This window comes from Chenopodium quinoa, unplaced genomic scaffold, assembly GCF_001683475.1.
Source record: "Chenopodium quinoa cultivar QQ74 unplaced genomic scaffold, ASM168347v1, whole genome shotgun sequence".
Classification (NCBI taxonomy): domain Eukaryota; kingdom Viridiplantae; phylum Streptophyta; class Magnoliopsida; order Caryophyllales; family Amaranthaceae; genus Chenopodium; species Chenopodium quinoa.
In genome coordinates, this window is record NW_018744626.1 from 5,342,779 (window position 1) to 5,370,641 (window position 27,863).

The 27,863-nt window shown below is 29.9% G+C and overlaps 2 protein-coding genes across 2 annotated transcripts; both read left to right on the forward strand.

The window, feature by feature from the left end:
- Positions 1–241: 241 nt before the first annotated feature.
- LOC110700661 (heparanase-like protein 2) lies at positions 242–5,316 on the forward strand. The gene is made up of 10 exons (XM_021878234.1): positions 242–770; positions 1,452–1,713; positions 1,805–1,841; positions 1,973–2,156; positions 2,262–2,410; positions 2,487–2,720; positions 3,070–3,259; positions 3,355–3,480; positions 3,571–3,670; positions 4,740–5,316. Exons 2-10 carry the CDS (start codon positions 1,501–1,503, stop codon positions 5,133–5,135), a joined length of 1,629 nt encoding a protein of 542 aa, XP_021733926.1. The 5' UTR covers positions 242–770; positions 1,452–1,500; the 3' UTR covers positions 5,136–5,316.
- Positions 5,317–26,468: 21,152 nt separating this feature from the next.
- Positions 26,469–27,293, forward strand: LOC110700751 (glutathione S-transferase T3-like). Its single transcript, XM_021878352.1, has one exon. It carries the CDS (start codon positions 26,469–26,471, stop codon positions 27,291–27,293), a length of 825 nt encoding a protein of 274 aa, XP_021734044.1.
- The last annotated feature ends 570 nt before the right edge of the window (positions 27,294–27,863 follow it).

Consider the following 27,863-nt stretch of genomic DNA (forward strand, 5'->3'; position numbering starts at 1 on the left):
TTTCTTTTGCTGAAAATAATTTGGTAAACTAACTCACTACTTAAAGCTTCCTAAAATAACACAAATTTAGTACTCCTATATCAACTAGCTAACAAAGTACATATCATAACCGCAATTCTTAAATTTTATGTCTATATATATAAGGAGTACGTTTTTTCTATCAAATCAAGTGAATTCACAATTTAAGTTGATAGATTTTAACTCAATTATAGAAATAGAGTAAACAATCAAAGACAGATGCCGTAATAACACACTACACACCTGATACAATCCCCGAGTATTAAGCAAATGTAACGATTATTAACATTAATTTTTCCCGTGACGAGCATATTAGTACATCACTAACATCCTCATTTTATTATAAAAAGAAAATCAGTGTGTACTTAATTTTACTTTACAGTGAAAGGAATATAGACAAGATTTGCCCAAAACACAAGAATAAAATCCTGATCATTGATTAATATTTAAGAATTGTACCTCCAAAAAAAGATAAAAACCCATGAAAAAAGCAAGGAACATAACAAATACACGAATCATCTTCCCCTCTAACTCTTAACTTAACATAACAGCTGCACACAACAACAACAACCATTTTCTACCAAAAACACTTGACTGTCACAGGACCCAGCTGACACTTTCAGATCTAAATTAAAGCTTATCTTCAATTAATTTAACTCCATTTTTATTAATTAACTCCAAAATCCCATTACAAAGCTGCCAATTTTTTTGATGGGTTTTACAGGATAATGATACAGAGTATTGAGAAAGTGGTATGATTTTTAGCTTTTTGATTGATTTTTTCATTTGGGTGTTTTTTGATTGTGTTTTACTCAATTGGGTATTGCTTCATTTTTCTTTTTGTAGATTGTAATAATGTAATGTGCTGTGTTTGATTGTCATAATGTTGAAGTTGTCGGCAAAGTTTTGTTTTTGTACTGATATTTGATTGAAATGATCTTTGTTTATTTTTTTGGGATTGTTGAGCTTATGAATGTAAATTTGTACCTGTTATATGTTAAATGTGAAGTTTATTTTGGCTGCATTTGTTGGATTTTGGTTATTTGAAATGTGTGAGAATTTTTTAAAAGTTCTTAGTTCTTTCATTGATCATTGGAGCTATAATCGTTTGAATGATTGTTTAGAAACTAGGCTAAAATCATTAGTAGTTTTGTTGTGGTGATTTTACTTTGGACTTTCCAACGGCTTGTTTGGTAGGCGGTAATAAATGGTAAAAGGTACGGAGTAACAATGATTTATTTGTTAATACTAGATTTATAAAATTATTGGATTTAGATTTTTAGATCATTTTTTTTTTGGTATGTTTGCGTTCACAGAAAGAGAAATGTCTTTGTAATTTGATAGGTATGTGTGTGTTCACAGAAAGAGAAATGTCTTTTTAATTTGACACAATTTCTTTTTCTTCTTAATATTGGCTTCTATATATGTTGCAGAATTCCTAATTTTGTAGTGTGAGTGGTGAAGTGGATCTGTAATTAAATCATGGGAAGCCAGCATCTAGTTTTGTGTTTTTTGCTGGCTTGTTTCCCATCAATTTTGGCTCAAGAAATCGCGGGTGCGAATTTAGGTGTCAATGGAGGTCATGTTTTAGCTGAGACAGATGAAAAATATGTCTGTGCTACTATTGATTGGTGGCCTCATAATAAGTGTAACTATGATCAATGTCCATGGGGGTACTCTTCGATCATGAACCTGGTATAGCATCACTGTGATACATTTCTTTTCGTTGGAATAAGTTTTGATTTTATTGTTTTATTGTTAAAATTCTGCTGGTTTGATTATGCAGAACTTATCCCATCCGCTTCTGGCAAAAGCTGTGCAAGGTTTGTGATTAGAACTTGTTTCAGTGTTTTTTTTTTTTTTTTTGTACATTTCTCTGTTTGCTATGTATTTGAATTTAAGCATTTTGGCCTGAAGTTAGTGACATGGTTCTTAATTGCTGATGACTTGATAGCTTTTACCCATTTGAGGGTGAGACTCGGAGGTTCCTTAGAAGATCAAGTAGTCTATGATGTTCCAAGCTTGAAACTTCCTTGTCATCCATTTTGGAAACAACATGATGGGTTGTTTGGCTTTTCGAGGGGATGCCTGCACATTGGTCGTTGGGATGCACTAAATGACTTCTTTAGTAAGACAGGGTAAGTTATTTACTTTTGTACTGCAGCTTTCTTTTGGGAAATTAAATTATGTATTCCAATGTGAAATCTCTTAACTTATCTTCCTGGTTGAAACATATATCACAGTGCAGTCATTACCTTTGGCATTAATGCACTCTATGGAAGAAAAAAGTCCAAAAATGGTGTTTGGGTTGGACCTTGGGACAGTAGCAATGCATATGATTTTATGAAGTACACTGTCTCAAAGGGTTACCACATTGATTCATGGGAATTTGGTATACTTCTTGTAACAACTTTCTCTATGATTCTATGGCAGTAGTACATGAATTGAGCTGACCCTTGACCTTTCAGGTAATGAGCTTAGTGGAAGTGGGGTTGGTGCAAGTGTTGAAGCCACTCGGTATGGAAAAGACTTGATCAAACTTAATGGAATCATTAATGATCTGTACAAAAAGTCGCCCTCAAAACCTTTACTTCTAGCGCCAGGAGGATTTTTTAGTGAGAAATGGTTTGCTGAGCTTCTTAAGGTTACAGGGCCAGGAGTACTTAATGGTTTAACACATCATATCTACAATCTGGGTGCAGGTGGGTGGTGGCAAAGTTTGCTGTATCTATCGACAATTATTTTATGCTGTCACATTAACATGTGAATATCTTATATCAGCTTATTAAATCAAATTAAATAGTTTAGTACGAGTATTCACCACCAGAATAATAGTTTGTAGATCATACAATTAAATTTTCTCAAAATGGAATATCATTTATAATCATAGTGTGCAAATACATCTGACTTCATCTATTTCACCTGATATCTGCTCATGCACGTGCTGTAGGCACATCTTCCACTCTTCCTACTGTATTATGGTATCTGTATTATGAAGCATTTTCTTAGTAAATTTCTTTTTTTAATGGTTATTTTCTTTTGGAAATTCAGGTAATGATCCGAATCTTAAGAAAAAGATTATGGATCCTTATTACTTAAGCAAGATATCAGAAACATTCAGTGCTCTAAATAAAACAATCCATGAGCACGGTCCTTGGGCTCATGCATGGGTTGGTGAAGCTGGTGGTGCTTATAACAGCGGAGGTCATCTTGTTTCTGATGCTTTTATTGATAGCTTTTGGTAATTTAACTATCTTTGCTTGCCCCATATATTTCACGCATCTGACGAAATACAAAGAAATAATCCCCTTGTTCTGTTCCACTTTTGATATATAGGTACTTAGATCAGCTTGGACTAGCTGCCACTTACAACACCAAAGTTTACTGCCGGCAGACATTGATTGGTGGAAATTATGGCCTCCTGGATAAAACCACCTTTGTCCCTAATCCAGATTACTATAGGCAAGAGATTTTCATACTTCCTCTTTGTTAAAATTGATCATGGCTCTATATATAAATTGCTCATCCATGTTAACTGTTGCATTTATTCAGTGCACTTTTGTGGAACCGTTTAATGGGAAAGAAGGTCCTTTCTGTAGATAAAGCTACTTCACCTTACTTGCGTTCGTATGCCCATTGCACAAAAGGAAGGGTAAGCTTTAGTTTTTGCATTGTTCTGTATTATGTTTCTACATCTTGTGCTACATGCTTACATTATTGCTCCAGGTTGAGTTTGTTAATCAAAGGTTTAATGACCAAAACATTCAGAAGCTTTTAACTTAATTTGCAGAAACTTAAAAAGTAGTTTTCCTGTGTCTTTTTCTATTTAACAATAAAATGCTATGGATCGGTGTACTTTTCATGCACGTGTCTACCTTTTAGACTATTGGCTCATATGCCCAACTTTCTGCAAGAAATGAGAACCGTGCTGCCTATTTCTGATATCAAGCTCCTACTATTACTCTGAACTTAGTTGCAAACCAATTTGAATGCATGAATCAGTTAAATCATGTTGCTTATTTATTATGAGCCATGGATTTTTTATGGCATTGAATCAACTATCCTTGTTACAGTGTTACACCTTGCTGAAGCATAATATAGGCATCTGCCGTACTTTTGAGATGCGTGTTTCTGCTTGTAGTATCTATTGGATTATATTCTATGCATGATCCACTGTATTGTTTAAGATATTTTTATCCAGTCAAATAATTTAATGTTGGTGTCAAAAAAGTATTCCTGATTTCAATTTCAACAAGCAAGTTTTTTCTTTTTACTACTCAGTTTTATATTCTTCTTTCCCCCCCGGCCAGTTCTCTTTCCTTTCTTTTGCTAATATCTTCAATTACATAAAATCTTTGGGACTCTTTCATGTTAAATTCTTGAAAGATTTTTCCAACCAAAAAAAGCTTGACGTCATGCATATTATCGTTTACTCTCTCATAATCTCATTCATGCTATACCTTAACTGTTTCTTTGTTGGAATGTATAGAATAGGTTTAACATTCCTTCTTCTTGTTTGTTTTCTTTCTCAACTTTTTTAATTCTTCTTATCCCTCTTGTCTTGCATGCAAATTGTGTTGTTATGGTTATAGTAAAATTTAGGGAGTAATTTTATATAACGGAGTACTATGTATATATAGTCTCTGATATAGTGATATAACTTGTTCTGTTCTGGATCAAGTCAGTTTATCGCCAACTCTCAGTTTTTCCTCTCTTAACAGGCAGGTATAACGCTACTCTTGATCAATCTAAGCAAGAAGACCAGTTTCATTGTGAAACTGCAAAACACAATGAACAAAGACTTGCATATATCCGATGACATAACCTTCCAAGAAGGTTCTTTCACACGTGGCCTTAAGAGGACGGTTTCTTGGGTTGGAAGTAAAGCTTCATCAAATGGACAATTGCATCGAGAGGAATACCATTTGTCACCCAAAGAAGGGCGCTTGCAGAGCCAAACTATGGTACTGAATGGGAAACCTTTGCAGCTATCAGAACACGGTGACATTCCTAGACTGGAACCTGCGCTTGTTCATGTATATTCTCCTCTTTATATCTCCCCCTCGTCTATTTCCTTCATAGTCTTTCCCAACTTTGATGCTCCAGCATGCAAGTGATGATTCTTTTTATTTTTATTCTTGATTTGGTCGCTTAAAGAAGTGACCTGCCTTTAGTATGATTAAGATTAGATTCTCTCTGATCTGAGCTGCTGTAATTATTGACAATCACATTTTTTAGAGAATAATTAAAGCTGAAATTTACGGATTTTGTGTTCGTTCTTTGGTTTATTACAATGCTTGTTTTTCAAGGATTGTGTCTAGGATTCTAATTCATTCTAACATTGCATTGTTACTTAATATGATGATTTCATAATGCCTCATTCTTATAGTACTTCTCAAACTATACCCTGATTTCCCTGTATCACCGGAAATTCCTTCAATCCTTAGTAAATGAATTCAGATTTCAGCTTGAGATCTAACCAGTTACTTGCTTCTCATCGTAGGAATATGATCGACAAGCAATATAGAAAATGTAAACCTATGCAACTAATGCAACCAGGGGATAGAAGCATGTAAATGAAAACAACCAATTTATTACAAGAAAGTTTTCATGTCAATGGTTCAAAACATGAATATATAAATGTCTGATAACAAACGGATGAAAGGATTAGAGAAACCTTGTCCACCACTAAGTGAAGCAACCCTTCGATCAGTCTTCGATGATAGATTCCACAACACGCAGGAGTCTTTCTCGAACCATATAAATCTGTTCAATGATCCTGGAGATGGAAATTCTGCGAGGATTTCCTTCTTGTATTTCACTGTCTAGAGGCTTATACCATCCCTTTAGAAACCAAGCCAATGGCACGTAAATTGCGTTTTGAGGAGTCTCCTCTGTTACGTACGCTGGAAGTGCCACTTCTATGCTTCTTTCCTTGAGAAAGTCGTCATAGGATAAGTAATAGTCGAACCAATGCACAGATTTGCAACGAAGCGCTAGCAACATCACAGAGAGATCCATATGGAAATTATGAACATGGTGTTGATCTGAATTCAGCATGTTTTGATTCGTCGCCTCAAATGCGTTGTCATATGCTTGTTGTAAGCCTCTTTCAAATGATCCATCTGATAGTTAGTTCTAACATAACACGAATCCTAGCATGGTCAACTTCGACTACAGGATCACGAAAATATTTCACATAATCCTCTATGTAGGTCTGCATCTCTTGCACTTCCTTGAGCTTTGCTGCAAACAAGTATTCTTTCACTTGTTCAGAGTGCAGTAATTCTCCTGCAGTAATAGCACCAGCATTTTCAGCAGTGAAATATGCAAGTACAGACGACGCTTTTACACATATGCTTGATCTGCCATTCCCTTCATCTTGAGGTGGCACTTCAGTACTTGATGATGCTTCATTTCTTTCCCGGAACAACACTGAAGCGCACCGGATGATTAGCTGCACAAATATCAGTGTTTCAGTAATACAGTATCAGAATATAGATAGGCCAAGATAAACTTGGAGGTTATATTACTTACTTTTCCTGAGTTTCGTCGAGCACTCAGATTTCCAGCTTTTGCAGCACTCAGAATGAATCCACCCATACAATGGAATGCTTGAAAAAATGTGGATAGATTTGGAGCATTACTGCAAAGATTGGACAAAATCAATGAAAATATAAGTAAGAACGCGACTTCAGGGTTAAACTAACACGACATTAACTCAAATAGGTATAATGTAGAACTATATATGAATGCAGATTGTGTGAAACGATGGAGTTGCATACATACCACTTTTGCCATTGAATCATCAAGGACTGATCATATGACCGTAAACTGTATTTTGCCAAGTCTGCGAAATCCAGTTCCTTAAGGATACTTTCGTCGTAAGAAAGTTCCTGAAATGCCTTGCACCTTGACAAGATTTCACACAGAAGATATGATTAAGTTAAACTGACAGCATCATCAAGAAAAATCAGTGAGAATTCAGGATCGGATCTGCTAGACTGCTATCAATTGATTCGAGTTCTGCACTGCTATAAAATATAATCAAGCTTATTGCAATAGGTTTACACAGGTTTATATGTTTGGAAAATTTAATAGCAAAATTAGATCATGAATACATAAGAAAGTTTGCTTATTTTGGATTATTTTCTTTGTAAATGCATATACTTGAGAATACATCAAGTACATGTACATATATACATATACAACATATCCATGTATAAGAAATGAGCCTAAGCAAAACGTACATGCCTACGTGGATATTTTTTTTTTAAAATTCCGCATTTTGGTTATTTTATACTATATTTAGTACTTGTGATTTTATTAGACGCGTCTTGTTATATATGTACATGTGCTTTATGTAATCAAAAGTATATGCATTTGCCAAGAAATTAAGCCAAAATAAGCAAGCTTTCTTATATATTCATGATCTAATTTTGCTATTAAATTTTCGATATGGATGGACTTGCTTCATTAAACCTTTAGATGCACGTATCAACTCGAAAATAAGCTGCAAATAATTTAATCAGTTTGCACAATATGTGACTACTAATCTACTACAAAGTTATTAGGAAAAAAAAAAAAAAAAAAAGAAGTGTTCTTACATCAAGAATGTATTGAACATTTCAAATCCTGAGCTTGGAGTTTCCGGAATAATTTGCATCATAATATACTTCAAAGAATCAAATGACAAGTCCTGAATCGATGTCATTTCGGTTTCATCCAAGTCCTGAATCGATGGCATCTCGGTTTCATCCATGGTTCGAACTGCTATGGTTGGTTTCGAATTGAAAGTAATAGTATTAGCATTAATGCAATGGTATTGAATGATTTTAGAAATAAATACATGAATGAAACAACTCAAAATCTACACATGCAACAATTTTTAGATTAGTTCCTGCATCATATCTTGCCAGTTTATTATAGATCGATATTTATATATCCATGTTTAGTATCATAAATTTGATCTAGAAATCGATAACACATATACAGTGTAATTTATGCAAAATTAAAGCAAGAATTAACTGTTTGTTAACATCAATGGCTATAGATGTTTCAATGTATTTAATTATGTTATGGTGAAAGATTTTAATATGTTTAATTAGAAATACGAGCTAAATTATAAACCTTAGGTCTAAGGACTATAAGGTTAGCATGCATGGAGTTAAATTATTATGGTAAGTATATATTAAAGCTAAGATGTGACTCATGAGTTGTAATTTATTCATAATGCATGTATCATTTTTATTTTAAAAAAAGTTATATATATATATTGCATTATATATTATAATCATCAACTAAATTATTAATAATTAATGCCATATTATCTGTTTTATGAATGTGTAATACAATTTCTAATGGCATTTTTTTTTTTTAACCTAGGTTTCCTTTAGTACGTTAGCCTTATATCTTCTTCGGTCGATCAGGTCATATTTGGAAACTGGAGAGAAAGAAATACAAGTACAAGTCGGAGGTTTTTCACTAATCAAATATAACTTATTAATTATAGTGAGAATTGTTGTAACTAGATATTGAAATTGGTTGGATAATGAATTTCGAAGTAAACTTACTTATCTTCTTCTCTTAAAAAAAAATAGAAAAAAGTAACTTCGGTCCCTTTTGAGCCCTTTTACTTTAATTTAACATATCATATGCAATAGGCCAAGTGATGCTGGATTGATTTAAATTCAGTTTGAATTGCATAAAAATAAGCAAAATTTATGTAACCTGAATCAAATTTTGGCTTTGAATTTGTGAAAATTAAACAGGAGTGATGATTGTTACTTAGGTGAACATCATTAAGGGAGGAGAATAAACTCATTGAAGAAAAAGAATAAGTGCACATTCTTAAAGTTGATCATGAACAAACTCTTTTTTTTTTTTTTTTTTTCAACAGGTATCAATTAAAACTTGGATAGCCAAATAATCAAGATATTTCAATTTGGTACATAATTAAAAATGTATGATAAGCCTAACTTTTTATCACCTGTTATAGATTAAACATATACTAGAATTCCTTTTTTAAAAAAAACACACACACATACTAACATAAATATTGTTTATTTATTTATTTTATTTTTCACAACATACATGTTATAAAGAAATTAATATTGAATTGTGCCTTTGACCATATAATCATTTAAAATCAACATGTATTGATGGTTATAGTTTAATAATATTATGTATCATTTAATTTCTAATTATTTTATAGATTATTTTGGGCAAATGAGGCAAAGTTGTGATTATTTTTGTCAATATTTCCTTATCAATACATCAATTTTGACCATAAAATTTTAGTATGCACTTAAATATAATTATTATTTTGAGAGTAAGGGATAGCTCAAGTGGTTAGAGCTTTCCTCCCGATTCCAGGAGATCTTGGGATCGATTCTCACCTCGCCCCTGTGGCTCTCTAAACACCAAAAAAAAAATATAATTATTATTTTTAGATAACTATTGAAATACTAAAAATTATTTTTAAGATGCCTCAAAAAAATTTTATTATTTTTATGATGACTATAAAAGTGATGAAATATTAAATTACTTAAGGTTATAAGTTTTGAATAAAAATCATAAAGACAAATTTTTGCCTTATGTCTCATACCATAGTTTCAAATGCAAAGAAAGTCAAATCAAAGTTTGAATTAGTTCAAATTCAAATTAAATTCATACATTAAAATGATAAATTATTTAATTATTTTTGGGATCTAAATATCAAATTGTCAATTGATTTTACTTTTATATTCTTTGGATTCATTATAGAATTTTTTTTTTTTTTTTTTTTTTTTTTTTTTTTTTTTTTTTTTTTTTTTATAAAGAACTCATTATAGAATTCTAAGAGCCTTGACACTTTTTAAACCCCCTCCCCCCCCCCCCCCAAAAAAAAAAAATCCAATTTGCTAATCATGACAATATAATTTGAAACTTCTATAAAAAATTATCTAGACATCAATCTAACAAATTACCACATTTTTAATTTATTTTATCAAATGAAATTCAAATAATAAATTTCAAAAGTCAAACAATTGAATCCCTTGAAGAAACCAATATAATTATTCTCAAAAAATCTATATAAGAAATGAATCAATCAGGCTAGGAGGAAGTACTTACCACGGGTTAGAAGCTCACAAACTTCAATGTCGTTGAACTCAAAACACTTCCTAGATTGAGAGAACTTCTTATTTTTTCCGTTTTCACTTATTCTTTGGAAATTGAACTCAAATTTTAGTCGCTTTCATCTAGAAAGAAAGTAAATATATATTCTATTATTTTTTGGGGTAGGTGGATGGAAAACATTTAGTTCATAACGGTTATAAACTTTTATTCCTCTTAATTGTTAAGGGAAAAGGGTTATAAATGCTATGAATGTGGCATGTAGGATGTAAATGCTATGAATGTGGCATGTAGGATGTATCTCACTCTAGCATAAAATGCAATATATCATGTGTGATTTGTTATTACCATATGAGGTGATTCTCTATATGTACCATTATATGAATAATACATTAGTATTAAATTTTTCAATAATTATAATACTTATTACTATCTGCTCTAATCATCCTTTATATATGTTGTATAACATAATGTATTTCCACTTTCATGGTCAAACTTTTAAGATTTTGACAATAATATTTCATCAATATGTACAATATTTAAATCATAATCAAGTGCAATATCGTTAGATTCAACTCAATGTGTTGTTTATTAATAAAAAAGTAATTAATAAATATTTTATTAAAAAAGCTATTAAAAATATTGATGGTCACAAATATATCTTGAATACCGTGTAAATATAAATGAGAACTATATTATTATTTCTATAAATTATTTTTATTAACTTTTGACCATATCTATTACAATATGTAAAAATAAAAGATACCCCGACCCGTACTAATTTAATTTTGCTCATATAATCTCAATATAATTTAAAGAAACATGTTAAGTTACCATCTCAATTGCGCATTTTCCTTTTAAATTTTAATCTTTATTATATATTCTTTCTCGTACAATATAATTTAAAGAATCATGTTAAGTTTTCATCTCAATTTTGCTCATTCTCTAGATGGTAATCTTTAAAAAAAAATAAAAAAAAAACTAGATTTGTATCTTGGACAATGCCGAGTTGAGGGTTATTACTAGAGATGAAAATTGGACCTTGTTGTTGGCAGCTACCACACGATATGATGCAAAATGGGAGCTAGAGATGAAAATTGGCCTGGACCTTGTTGTTGGCAGCTACCACACGATATGATGCAAAATGGGAGGTCGAAGCTACGGAATCTGTTGTGTTAAGGTATGGAATGAAAATTGCAATGAGATTCTGCTAAGGAAAACATGTGTGGAAAATGATTCGATAAATATGGTCAGAAAGATTGAAGGACAGTACAATCGGAAGGCTCTTCTCCTTAATGGCTTTTATATGATGATATTAGAAATTTATCTCATGATTTTGATGTTTTTGTAATTTCTCATGTTAAAAAGGTAGGCAGTTTTTGTAATTTCTCATGTTAAAAAGGTAGGCATTACAGGAACTCATTTAGTAGCAATGTGGGATACTTGGGGTATTTCAAAGTTAGTTTGTATGAACTCATTTTCCCAAAGTCTTATAACGTTGGTGGAGCATGATTTGCAATAATAAGCCTACCTAATCGTTTTTCTCAAAAAATAAAAAAAAATTTAGACGTAATAAAACTAACAGTTAATTTGTACATAAATAAAGTAAAATTCCTCCCCTCTCGTAAAAAAAAAAACCTAGCCTCAATTCTTGATTTTTAAAGGGCTTCCATTTGTTTTTACCGATGGAAAGCCCTAAAACCTTTGTTTCTTTACACTTTTGTGTTTGTTCTTTTGATTTATAATAATGATTTCTCCCTCGAAAGAAAAGGGTTTTCGATCTCCTTCAAAAAACAAAGTATTTTCGATCTTCTTCAAAAGACAAGGTTTTTCGATCTCATTAGAAAGATAGGGTTTTTCTCCTCTTTTTAAGGGGGAATTTCTTTAGGTTAAAATCTGGAATAGATCAGATAGATTACCATGAAATTGTTTCGTTGGTGAAAAGTTATGCGGGGTTGCAAAGGTTTTCAATTTTTCGAATACGATAATTAAGATGAATCCAACGGAAATCATCCTCGCGACTACAAAGGATCGTTAGACTGTCTCTCCAACAATGCTATGTTTACCAGCGATATAAGCGGGAGATGTTTCTCATTGCAAGATCTGCTTGACAATAGTAGTTTTTATAAAGAAAAATTTTATTTGATTTAAATTATGTATTTGTTAAATTCAATTATCGTTGTAGATGTCGTATGACTTTTCATTAATGTGTTAATATTTTTATTAAAAAAAAAAAGTAAAATTTAAATCCCTAATAAATGTTATTTTTAAGAAAATGTAAAAGTTAAATTATTATTTAATATATGTAGTTTGTATTTAGAAATTGAAAAAAAATGGTAGATTAGAGTACATATATTATAAATTAATTTTCTTTATTTCTTTTTATTTTATTAAATGAAATTGAGATTACACTTTATCAATATAACCAACTAAGGCAGATCATGATGATCAATTATTGTACCTCACGCTAGCTATAAGTATATAACCTTATAAATTTAAGATGTTTGTATTTTTTATAAAATAATAAATAAATAAATTATTTAGTTAATGGATTTAATAAGAAAACTTGTTATTAACTATGATATTATTATTTTTTATTTTTCTGATCTACCCTTTTCTTTTGTCATATAACTTTTTGATTCCATATTTTTCATTTACTTAAGTTTAAAGTAATGGGTCAACATTGAGATCTCTTATTTTAATAAAAAATTATTATTAAGGTATTTATTATATAAAAATAATAATTTTAATAATATGATAAATGAATTTTTTTTTTTTCAAGTAATATATCAATACACATAATTATATATCTCAATTTTATGTAATATAATATATCTATGTAGTTATTATTATTTGTTAACTTATAAATAACTTCACATTGTTTGTTAATTTATAAATAATATATGTAATACTAGTCTAAAAAATAATTTATTTGGTAAAAATATAGAACACTAAGTGGTGATGATTGGGGTAGATTTTATCACTCTTTGGATATATTTGACTACAATAAGAACGGAAAAAATTGTATAAAGTATTACCCAATTTTTATTAAATATAAGAAATTTGTTTCGAAAATTAGAAAAATTTGAAATAATAATGATAATAATAACTCTTTCATTTTATAATTGTAGGAAGGATTAAATTTTACCAATACAAACAATATCGACGAAATTATTCAGAAAAATTTTCCTGACATCATACCTAAAATTCGGTACGCATTGTATCGACAAAGCTTGTATATACAACCAAATTTGATCGAGTTTCTACTTAACTTGTTTATCAAATAAATTGAATTATAATATCGATAGAGTTCCAAGTCTGTTTGTTTAATTTATTATCGTAGTATTTTTTAAATACATAATTACAACGACTAGTAATTACCATTTATAATATCTAGTTTTATTGCAATTTAAATTTTTTCCTATAATAATTCTCACAATTTATTGTTATACATGCAAATCTACCTGTAATAATTTAAATTTAAGGAAAATTTGTAAAAAAATAATACAAACTTTGAGCGATCCACTAAAAACAAGTCAAACTTTTAATTATTTTTGCATAATACAAACTTTGAGAAATATCCACTTTAAACAAGTTATTTTACCTACAACTTATTTAGCCGGTTAATTTTTTTATATATCTTATAAAGGTGTTTAATAGTTTTTAAAAAATAATACAATGTCACATGTTTTATATAATCTATTCACGAGTTAGCTAATCGGTTTTAACTTGTTTAAAGCTGATAATCTCAAATTTTGTATTATTCAAAATAGTTAAAAGTTTGACTTATTTTTGGCGGATTGCTCAAATTTTCTATTATTTTGAAAATTTTTTCTAATTTTAATTATATAAAAACAATTTAACTTTAACAATTAATAGGTAAAAAATTACAGAAATAATATGTTAAATTATTTTAGTATTTTTTCTTAACAAAAATTTTTTGAGCAAAAATAATCTAGCAGTATCTATATAAAGATTGTTATGAAATATCGTGTGGATGACCATTATGCTCCTTATATCATTCCGGAATATTCTAGACATATGGTTTAATATTATCTAAACATATTTGTAGATATCCATCTTGTATCACTCTAGAACTTTCTAGAGTTTAGGGTTTATCATTCTCCAAGCAAACTCTATCAATTATTGTACTATATATATATATATATATATATATATATATATATATATATATATATATATATATATATATATATACCTCCATCATATGAAATACAAGTAGAATACACATTTCAATTCCCTCTCAATCTTTATATTTCTCCTTATTTTACAACACATTATCAGCACCAAAGCTCTAATCAATATGTAAATTTTATTGTTGATTTCTTAGGTTAATGATTAATTCGTTGTATACTGAATGTGCTAAATTATACTCATTATTATTCGCATCTTGGGAAGAAATTAAAAGGAAATTAATCTTGACCATGGGTTTTGATCTTTTAATCCTCATTAATTAATTTGGGTCTAGTACAGGAAGTCTCATGGTATTAATAATTTGGAATGTTAATGGTAGTGCCGCTTTATTTAATTACAAACAACTGCTCGTATTATTTTTCGGTTGTATTGGTTTGTTTATCTTGAATCAGCTTTCTCATATATCCATAATATAATAGATTAGCCTTAATCAAGGACTATACTTTATTTTCTTTTCATTTACGTTTTCATGAGTTACAGGCTAGCAAATGACGTTGACAACATGAAGTTGACGATAAGGCTGGTTTTTACGGTGGGAAAGGTTTTGATATCAGGAAAGTTCATTCTCAACTATCCTGTTATTGTTGATTTTAAAGCTTTACATAATATGTTTATATTGTTTCCCAAATTTTCGTATTTTTATTATTCCCAGAGTTCAATGAGAAATTTGGGAATAGTTGGATTTGATGCAGAAAATAACTAATTAGTAGTTTTGTTTTGACTATGATTTTTGTTTATTTTGAATCTAAAAGGGTATTTAGAATTATTATTGGTGTTAATTTTATGAACGTATGGTTTTCATGAACTTGTATTACATATATTTGCTAGATTTTGGTATTACTTTTCCTATCCGTAGTAAATGAGTTTGGTTATTTTTCTATGCTTCATAGCAAATATGAATGGTTTGATTTAGCAATTATTTACCCATATAATTTGTTTGTAAAATCCTATGTCTAATGCCTTGAATGTTTGTACGAAGTAAGCCTAAGGCACATGTGAAACTATTTATAATTTATGTATTGAATTATGTTTTTATATTTCAAGTATGATATGAAACATGTGGTTTTCCACTAACGTGAATGTGTTAATTTTGGTTGCTTATGTGCTTGTTTCTATTTTCTAATTAAGCTTTATCAGGAAATATATTGATATAATTAATCCGACAGTATAGTTGATTCAATCGATTCAGGTATGTTTTTATTAAAGCGTGAAGTAGTAGGTTTTCATATTTTTACCTTCTTATTCAAATATAGTATTATGTACCTATTTGAAGTTAGATTATTGGAATGAATGTAAATTGAATATGATGTGCGGACCTAAAGTTCCTTATATTTATAAAGAGTATTCACACACATAGACTTAAAGTTCCTAGCTTGAACATAAAAGAAATGTGCATGATCTACAAAGCTAAAGCATGTTGCTTAGATATCCACTACATACTAACGTGATTCTATAAACACGATGTCATGTTTACTTATGTTTCCAAAGATTAATTTTAATTTGGCTAGTATAGTTGATTGGGTCGAATAAGGTATGTTTTGATTAAAGCTCGAACTGATTATGTCATGCCTTATTTTTACCTTCTCTTTCTGAAAAATGTAGATGGATTGGTATATATTCTCGTACATATATACTTGAAGTTCTTTAATTAATTAAATATATAGCAAAAAGTGTGTTATGAGTTCAAGTAATTAAACATGACATTGTGATAAACTATACATAATCAACGTTTTATTATGCCCATAAATATAAGAGGTTTTGTTTTTTTTTAAGATGAATGTAACTGAGCATGAGAAACATGATAAGTGTTCTATAAGTATAATTTTATATAAGCATGTTTTTGCTAAAAGGAACACTTTACTTGATACATGACATTGCCAAAAGAATTTATGGCTTAAAAGTTGCAAGGATTTTAAAGGTTGTTGGATTGATTCATTCCATACCCCCATTTGCAAGGATTAGGGGGAGATTGTATGTAACCCTTGCATATAAATAATAAAATATATTGATGGTCAGTTTGATACATACAATAACTTAAATATCAACGATTTATTTAACAGAAGTGGCCACATGTTCATTAAATATTTTGAAATGATACCATCCTGAAGATGGATATAAACAAATGACATTTATCATATACTAGTTGTAAATGCTCTAATTTAAAATTGATGTCCTAAGAGTACAACATCAATTGTTGATGAACCTATAGCATGCCTGAAGCGTGATAAATAAATAGGTTCTAAAGATAATTAAATATCTTTGAAAAGGAAAGGAGTGAAATATAAAGTTAATGAATAAATAATTCTTCATTGAAATTGTTCTCCAAAAGAGATAAATTTTGATTGTGATCCTCCTAATGAAGTGAATTTTATTAATGCAAATTTGTCTACTAAGTTGGTATATAATAAGATGCCCCTATAAATGAGATATTTTACCAACTTAGGGGGAGAAGAACGAATTAGCAAAAGTTGGAAAAATTAATTAAAATAAATAAATAATAAATATGATCCCTATAATGGTAGTTTGAAAAGTTATATATATGCCAACTTTTGTATATACATTATCAAGATATGTTGCACATTTATGATTTGATTTGTATTCAGTTATGACTCATGTTGCATAGCGTTGAAGATACATTTTGGTCATATTAATTATGTGTATACATTGAGATAAAATCTTGCCAACTGTACTTGAATCACTACACCTGAAGTGTAGGTTGTATATGATCGGTTCCAAAATAAAGATATGTTTAATAGATATGATATTTGGCAAGATAGTGCAGTTGACACTAATAGTGTAATAGTATATAAATATCATAGTGTATAAAATACCCTAAAAGTGGTATAGATATCTGAATTATTATAATAGATGGTCTATGATGTAAGAAAAAATTATGATGGTACCAATGAAAAATGTATTCAGATATCATAGTAAAATAGCAAGCGGAATGTAAGTTAAGGGAATTTTATGATACCGGTACATAATGGAACCGATGAATAATATTCATATGCATAATGGAATGGACTAATAAGTAAGGGATCTGAAATATATGTACATAATGATAATGATCATAAGTTTATCATGGACCCGAAGTCCAATGATGTCGACATAATGATAATGATCATAAGTTTATCATGGACCCGAAGTCCAATGAAATATGAATTTTTAAATCCACACTGTACAGTGTCTTGCATCATTTTGAGTCTTATATTCATGTGCATGTGAGTCATAGGTTAATGGTTTATTGCATATGCAGGAAATTAGATGCATTACTCATTGTATAATTTGTTTAATATGTTATCATGTTTTATATCTCATATTGCATGGATTACTTTCTTACAATGTGGTGTATGTGAATGTTCATTCAAAGTATAGTAAGACATATTTACAATTTTGATGAAAATTAGAAAGATATATTTATATTCCAATTGGCTTAAAATTGTAATGAAATTATTGATGACACCTATTTAATTGCACGTTATGAATCATGTAAGAAGAGTTCCTGAAAAATTTATATACAACGTATTTATATATCTAGCCCTACAAAGTTTATCTCTAGAATAATGCAATTACTTTCAAACTCTTGAAAAGTCTATGTAAATACATCAGTGACATCTCAACCTAAAGTTTGAGCATATAAGAGTTAGTGAGATTTACAATTTGTATTCGTAGAAAAATTATCGTGTAGTTAATTACGAAACTTCTAAAGAAACGGGATACTTATGCGTGAGACTGTTTTCTTATGGTCCAGAAGAACCATTATCAATGTATATAATTACATATGTTATAATTCATATGAGATTGAAGAATGACATTAATAATGTCAAGTTTTGTGATCAAATGATTATTAATAAATGTTTGATCAAATAATGATCATCAATTTCTATTATTAACAACTTCCAGAAGAAGTTATAATCGCATAAGTTTAATTTATAAATCAACTATTAAACAGAGATTTGAAATAATGATATTAGAGATAAGCACATGTATGGTGAAATGAAGACACTTCACATGTTCACGTGAACACTTGAAGAATTGAAGATGCAACTTCAGCTTAGGAGATTCAAAGATCAACGTATGATATTTTACTTACTACATATGAGAAGATATCCAAACATATTGGATTCATTGTTGCGGCACTGGAAGATCTCAAGTTATGTATTCATGGGAGAAAATACGCTCTGCACTCTTTTTCCCTTGACCATGGTTTTGTCCCACATTGGGTTTTCCTGGTAAGGTTTTTAATGAGGCAGCATCTCGATCGTATTACGAAGAATGTTGTACTCTTTTCCCTTCATTAGGTTTTTATCCCACAGGGTTTTTCCTAATAAGGTTTTAACGAGGCACAGTCTTCGATAATGGACATCCAAGGGGGAGTGTTATGAAATATCGTGTGGATGACCATTATGCTCCTTATATCATTCCGGAATATTCTAGATATATGGTTTAAACTTATCTAAACATATTTGTGGATATTCATATTGTATCACTCTAGAACTTTCTAGAGTTTAGGGTTTATTATTTTCCAAGCAAACTCTATCAATTATTGTAATATATATATATATATATATATATATATATATATATATATATATATATATATATATATATATATATATATATATACCTCCATCATATGAAATACCAGTAGAATACACATTTCAATTCTCTCTCAATCTTTATATTTCTCCTTATTTTACAACAAAGATATTTTAATTTAATTTTAGTATGTGAAAAATGTAAATATATCTCACAGTTGCATACTTGCATGCATTTCAAGTTTAGACGTATTAAAATTAAAAGTTAATTTGTAAATGAACAAAATAAAATTCAAATCTTTCTAAAAAAAATAATAATAATAATAAAATTCAAATCTCCTCTAAATATTAAATACATGAGTTAAATTGCTATCTAATACATGTACATCGTGTTAGTATGACTTACTTTAATAAGAATACTTGTTATTAATTCTTAATTTATTCTACTTGCCTATATTTTCTACTCCCCATCCCTTTTTTTACATTATTTATATTTGTAAAATTACACGAAAATTAAGAATTTGGAATAAAACAAAGTACAATTGGAATGACCAGACATTAATTGATACTTTTGAGTAAAACAAAAATAGAATAATATTTAATGGTACACACATGTAATAAATCATTTGAAAAGAAAAAATTACCGATAACATTTTTGGTGGAAAAAAAAAGACCAAACTTATACATCTAAATTGATGCACATGAATTTTGAAAATAAAAAGTGAGAAAATAAAAGTGAGAGTTAGAATTAAAAGTAAAAATTTAGAAAAGACAATAATTACAAAATAAATAAATAGGGATAATTAGTAAAAATTTACTTACTAAAAAAGAAAAGTATATATGAATATAGTTTTGAAATATTTAAAAAGAAAAATAGGACTGTAAAAAAGAGAAGGAGGGAGTACCTTTCTATTATATCTATTTTAAATTCATCAATACACATAATTATATGCGTTAGTCATGTACAATATACTCCATCCGTTTCATTTTGTTAGTCCTATATATTATTTTGAGCGTTTCAAAATGATGTACCCATATTGAATATTTCCTAACATTATTATAAGGTGAATAATTTTCATAATCCACGAATAATTAATCTAATTGGGTATTTAAAGAATCAAATAATTTTGATTGGTTAATGTATGTGCTAGTAGATTGTTAACATGAGAAATTTTCCAATCAAAATTTATAAAAGGCGATTAATTATAGCTAATAACCATAAATAAAACAAGAAAACACAAAACACTAATTACAAAGTTGCAATCAAATTCTAAATTACTAAGATTCCTCATTTTCTTATTTTAAGTGATTGATTCCAAATGAGACTAACAAAGTGAAACAGAGGGAGTAATATTTTGTAGTCTTACGTTATTTGTTAACATATAAATAATTTCACATAATTTAGTAATTATACCTCTTTTTTTTTTTTTTTTTTTTTGGAATTTCTCTTTGGTAAACCTCTAATTTTTACTTTTCTCAGTGGTAAATTGCAAAAATTCTTATTATCTTTGGTAAACCTAAATTATTGGTTACTATTGATAAGTGTTATTTTAATAAAAATTCTGAACTATAGTTAGTTTTTATTTTTTTAATAATTAAATTACTATAAAAATATTTTATTTTAAAATAATAAATCAAACCGGTCCTTCCCTCACCCGACCTAGCCACCGGCAGCCCCTCCCCCTTCCGGCGGCCAGGCCTCGACCAAAGTCGCCCGACCTCCCCCACAATCGGTCGGCGACGCCCTACCTCCCCCACCCTCATTCGGCGACGCCCAACATCCTCCGCCCCACCTTCTCTCTTTCCCCGCATCTTGAAACGTCCTATTTCACCACCTAACGGCCACCGCCGACCGCAACACTAACCAACCCGAAATCTAACCTCTTTCTCCGACGACTCCCCTCCCCTTTTCGCGCGGCCCAGTAACCTTTAACCCCACCCAAAACCACCCGAAAACCAAACCCATTTTCTAGGTTTAATTTGGATTCAATACCCTAAATGGGTTTGGGCTTTTTGTGTTTTTGGGTGGGGTTTAGGATTTCTGGGCCGACGAAGAAGGGAGAGGGGTCGTTGGGGAAGAGGGACGATTTTCTGGGTGGTTAGTGTGGTTGGGGAAATGGTACATTTTGAGATGCAGGGAAAGAGAGAAGGTGGAACGGGGGAGGCTATCGCCGGTTGGGGTTGGGGGAGGTTGGGCGTCGCCAGGTGGGTGGGGGAGGACGACGCACCAACGATTGTGGGTTGGGCGCCAGCCGTGGGTAGGGGTGGCGGAGAGTTGGAGGAATTGGTGATCTTGATGATGATGATGAGTTAAGTGCGAGTATCTTAGGAATTTTTTTTTTATTTTAAAAAAATGTTAACCATGGTTAAATATTAACTAAATTGCTTCATTAAGTTCACCATTGAAAAATATAACAAATTAAAGTTTACCAAGGATAATAAGAATTTTTGCAATTTACCACTGAAAAAAGTAAAAATTAGAGGTTTACCAAAGAGAATTTCCCTTTTTTTTTAACAGCATATGATCAAAATCTTATTATTTTTTTATGCAATTGGATTAAACACTAAGCAATTTCTTAATCTATTTTGTTGAAAATTATTGGTCTAATAATAATAATACTTTAAAACTCATCTAATCTCAATAATTTACTAATATTTAATATTTGTTTCAAATTTAATCTTTGAATTAGGTTGCAATAAAATTATATACACATATCACGATTTTATTTTTTCATATATGAAATCAAGTATGACATAGAACTAACATACATCTTTATCTCTCATTCTTTGTTATATATAAGTGTTTTCATTATTTTACAACTCATTATTTTGGTTATTTATGTACTTCACATTCTAAAATCCTATTCCAAATCGAAATTCATTTTTATTATTCTCTTCAATTTGGTAAGGAAAATTAAAATTATATTCATAATTTAAAATTTCACCAACATAAATTTGGTCTCAAAGTAATCACAAAATAATTTAAAAAATAATAAATATAAAAATAAATCGATACTAGCATTGATATTATACATATAATTATATGTGTCAGCTATGTAATATATATATATATATATATATATTTATATATTTGTACGTCATTTGTTAATTTATAAATAATTCAAATATTTTGTTAGTGATTTTATTTCATCATTTTTCACATTAGAAAAGTTTAATCTTAACGTTAGAAGTTACGACAAGGTGTTATTTATTTTCAAAATTAATCAAATTTTGGTCTCATTAAAAATTATAAATTTTATATGAATACCAAATAAAAAAATACATATTCACTTCTATTTGCAATTAATTTAAACTCAAATCTAAATAGGATGAATATGATAAATTAAAATTCTCTTTCAACATCATTTTAGTATGAAATGTCAAACAAGTTGTTAAACAACATAATGTTACGATCACTACTATAATCAATTGCAAGCTCATTAATAAAATTGACAAATTCGTTCGACTCGTTGTGCATTGGCACAAGATTACATACAACTAAATTCAAATTATTTTAAATATAATACTACATTTTTATTACAAATATAAATAAATAATATCTTGATTATTGGAAGGATGAGAGAACTTAAATTTCTATCAACGTATAATAGTTTATGACTAATATATATATATATATATATATATATATATATAAATAACAACTTTTCGTAAATTCTAACGTCAACATTAAACTTTTTTAATGTGAAAAATGAAGAAATAATATCACTAACAAAATATTTGAATTATTTATAAATTAACAAATAACGTACAAATATATAAATATATATATTTTACATAGCTGACACATATAAATATATGTATAATATCAATGCTAGTATCAATTTATTTTTATATTTATTATTTTTTAAATTATTTTGTGATTAATTTGAGACCAAATTTATGTTGGTAAAATTTTAAATTATGAATATAATTTTAATTTTCCTTACCAAATTGAAGAGAATAATAAAAATGAATTTCGATTTGTAATAGAATTTTAGAATATGAAGTACATAAATAACCAAAATAATGAGTTGTAAAATAAGGAAAAACACTTATTCATAACAAAGAATGAGAGATATAAATGTATGGTTAATTTTTTTGTTGATGGCATTTGGTTAAAATCTCAAGAATTTACCTAGTTATTTGAATTAACATTGGTCCAACAATATTAATATTGTTAATCTTATATAATCTCTATAATTTAATACTATTTTGTAATTGTTCTGATATTTACTCTAATTATCGAATTGATTCCAACAAAATTACTTAATTACAAGAACAATTCATCTTTTTTAAAACTAACTACGAGGTAGAAATAACATACATTTCCGTCTCTCGTCATTTGCAATACCTCACTCTTATCCATTATTTTACGGCTATTTCATCAAATGCCATCAAAATTCACAAAATGCCATTAACAAACAATACATTGACACCTCGTGCCACTAATAGCTTATGGACGTTTTTCGTTAATACAATTCTTATTTCACCAAATGCCATTACTTTTTAAAATTCATACACAATAATTATTTATTTTAATGAATAAAAATAAAACTTTTTTTCGATTCTCGTAACGAATATTATTCGAGTAAAGTTTTGGGGGTCATTTTGACCCTTATGGGTACAAATTAAACTCGACATTGACAAAAAAAAAATAAAAAACGTAAATACCCTGTCTCACATTTTTTTTTCAAAAAAATGACGATATCGACATACAAAATGGGGCATATATGTTAATTTTTTTGTCAATTTCGAGCTTAATTTGTTATCATAAAGGATCAAAATGACCACCGAAACCTTATTCGATCAATTTTGATGGTTAAAAAGTAACGACACGCTAATCGAAATATTTTTCAACACACAAAACGGAGCATTTGCCTTTTCTTTTTTTCTTTTTTTTTTTTTTTTTTTTTTTTTTTTTTTTTTTTGCGTCAATTCTGAGCTTGGTTTGTGTCCATAAAGGATCAAAATGACCCCCAAAACCTTACCCGATCAATTTTGATGGTTAAAAAATAACGACACGCTAATCAAAATATTTTTCAACACACAAAGCGGAGCATTTACATTATTTTTTTGTCAATTTCGAACTTAAGTTGTCTCCCTAAAGGATCAAAATGACCCCCAAAACCTTACCCGATCAATTTTGATGGTTAAAAAATAATGACACGCTAATCGTAATATTTTACAACACACAAAACGAAGCATTTACGTTATTTTTTGGTCAATTTCGAACTTTATTTGTATCCATAAAGGATCAAAATGATCTCCAAAACTATACCCGAGCATTTTTTGCCACGAAAATGAACAAAAAAAATATTATTTTTATTAATTAAAATAAATAATTGAAATGAACCAATCATATTTGACACGTGTCAAGATTTAATCTTAATGACTAATAGAGTTAACGACCATTAGCCATTAATGACATTTGGTGAATTTTTTTAAAAGCTCGATGACATTTGGTGAATTTTGAAAACCTGGATGGTATTTGGTGAATTTTTTAAGTACTCAGCGACATTTTCTGAAAAGCCAATTATTTTACAACTTATTATTTTGGTTATTTGTTTTCTCATGCATTCATGATGAACTTTTTTCGTCACATGATGTTCATTGTTTATTTTGAAATGTTTTTTGAATTTTATCTTTGAATCAAGATGGGTAAATATACATAATGTTCATTATATAATATTATCATTTTCTTTACTAACATTACGAATGTTCTTTATCCCTAGAGGAGGTCCCAAAAGAATATTATTATTATCAACCTTCATGATCTTAATTTCAAAATAATATCCTTTTCGAAATGAACATTACAAACAACACCCTCCTCATCTACTCAACTAAGCTCTAGGTTAAACATGGGCATCGCCTGTGCCTGAGTGGGGCTCGTGCCAGGCATTGCCGTGTCGGCTTTGCGGCGGGCCGTGCCAAATTTTGGCACACCCCAGCCCACGGCACGGCACGAACCATGTGCCTGGCGGGCCATGCCGGGTACCGGGCCAACTCGTTTTTTTTAAAAATATATATATGTATATAAAAAAATCGATATATTTATTTTTTTTGAACAACTTAAGTTTATATATATAATGTTATTAATTTATGTTTATGTTAATATATTTTTTTGAACAACTTTAATTTAAGGATTTCTTAGATTTTAACACCACAAAAAAAAAACGAAAAAAATGGTTTTTAACACTATAAACAAAAACTTTTATTTTAACACCACAATTTTTTCATAAAATTTGATTTTACCACCACTTAAGAGCACTTACACCAATGAGGTAAAAAATGTACCTGAGAAGAAATAAGTGTGAAAAAAAAATACAAATAGCCTACACTAATGAGAAGAAAATAATCTCCTCATGGGGAGAATGAAATATGCGCACAAGATGAGGAGAAATAAGGGTGAATAGTAAAGCGGTGGGCCCCACAACCCAAAAGATAATCAGTTTTTTTTTTCCTAACCCCACACCAAAACGACGAGTTTTGGAAACTGGTCTTCAACACATTCCCTAAAACACGTCGTTTTGGTGGAACAAAGCAAAAAAAAAAAAAATAGTTTCAGCTGCTGACAGGGCGCGTCACGCGGCCCAATGGCACGTTGACACGCGTCCGGTCAGCCTTTGTCAACCAATCAGAAAATTAACAATTAATACCAACGGTTACATTTTTGTAACCGATATAATCATATTTACGTTTAAAAAAAAAAAAATTACACCAACGTTCATATTTTTTTATCCTCTATAAATAGACATCCATTTTCATATAATTTCACATACTTCAATAACCTCAAAAAAATTACTATATTCACTTATCTATCACTTTGTAATACATATTTAAAATCTTATCAAAAATTATTATTAAAAGTATCATTATTATTAAATAATTATTATTATTAATATTATTATCATCATCATTATTATTATTAGGAAATTTTTTAAATTATCACCTAAAAATGTAACCATTTTCTAAGTAACCACCCATTAAATATTTTATTTTAAATTACCACCCCTTAAATTAAATAAATGCTTAGATTACCACCCATTTTAAAAATTCGGTGGATTTTTCGTATGTGGGCCCCTCCTAACACTTATTTTGACCATTTTGACTGATTTTTTCCCATAATTTTTCTCTTTAAAACACTCTCCTAACTCCAATTCACTTTTTTCTCTTTGAAATTTGGTTGAATTTGGGGATGGAAATGTGAATTAAAGTATAGAGAGCGTTTTTAAGGAGAAAAATCGGGGAAAAAATAAGTCAAAATGGTTTAAATAAGTGTTAGGTGGGGCCTACAGATGGAAAATCCACCGGATTTTTGAAATGGGTGGTAATATGAGCATTTATTTAATTTAAAGGGTGATAATTTAAAATAAAAAATTAAACGGGTAGTAGTAGTAGTAGTAGTAGTAGTAGTAGTAGTAGTAGTAGTAGTAGTAACAAACACCTCCTCAAATTCTTGTTGAAAACACTAACTATGAACCACAATCACCTACTACGTATCAAGGGAGTAACTCTCAATACAAGGAGGAGCTTGAAGAAAATATTCCAGAAACTCCTCAATACCCTCAACCTCCTCCAAGAATGTCGGCTAATCAACCCCAACAACTCGCTAGAGCGAGTCGTATTTGGTCGGTTGCAGAGGATGAAGCTCTTACTGGTTTGTACATGAAATTTAGTCAAGATGCGATTTCAGGTACAAATCAAAAAGCAACTGTGCTTTGGCGCAAAGTGTCTGCGGCGTATGATAAAGCGCAAGTTGAGAAACCCCACATTCTACCGCCCAGACCTGTGAGGAGTTTAGAAAGCCATTGGAGAAGGATGGCAACAGTTTTGCTGCAATGGAGCACTTGTTATGATGAAGATGGTAGAGCTACAGGGAGTGGTTACAATGAAGTTGATCCAATTAGCAACGCATCCAAGTTATTCTATATTTTGGTCAACCCTCCCCATAATTTCACTTGTCACCATGTGTGGGAAATGATTAAAAATGACCCAAAATTTAGGACTAAACTGAGATGGGGATTATCAAAAGAGGAAACACAAGCTTGTGGTGATGATGTCGAAGATGATAGCAGTGACAGTGGGAAGAGATGTAGAACTGAAGTTGCAGGTGATGGCCCTTCTACCGGATTGTCATCTGGAGGTCTACCTCGACCCGATGGTGTTAAAAAAGCAAAAGCCAAGCGTAATAAGGGGAAACAGGTGGCTTCTGAAAGTGCAGTTTTAAGCATTGGTGAGCAAATGAAGGCAAGTAATGAAAATAGAGAAAGAGAGGCTATTCTACGTCAAAAGAAGTTGGATCTGGACGAGAAAAGGGAGATGAGAAAACAAAAGCAGGTTGAATTACAGGAAAGAATATTGAAATTAAAAAAGGTGATGTGTATTGTGGTGGGGTATAAGAAATAGTAGGAGAGATAGTGGCGAGGAGTTTTTTTTTTATAAGCATTGATGTGGTAAAAAATATTACTCTTGAGGAGAAATGGGTGGGAGGAGTCAGAAAGTGGGTAGGGAGAGAATGAGGAGAAATAATTCTCCTCACTAGTGTTAATGCTCTAACGGTTGTCGTCCAAAAATCCGTTAAGTGGGGTCCATTGTGCCACGTGTCATCATATTATTAGTTTAGGAAAAAAAGAAAAATTAAAAAAAAAAAAACCAAAACCCTAAACTAGAACCCCATCCCCACCTGTTGTTTTAAAGAATTTAGCCAAACTTTTTGCGGAATTAAAATTAAGTTAGGTAAAGGAACTGAAAGATTAACTAAAGGAACTAAATAATGCAAGAGAGATTTTACATGGAAAACTCCTTGGCCCTAACAAAGAGAAAAACCACGACCACTTGGGATTTTGGGAAATGAATCTTCACTATAATAGGGCAAATGAACCTATTACAAGATAATGACTCAAACTCAAGTTCCTCTACGAACTTGAGGCCCTGAGGAACTAGTCACCCAACTAGTTACTCTTCTCTTCTCTTTCT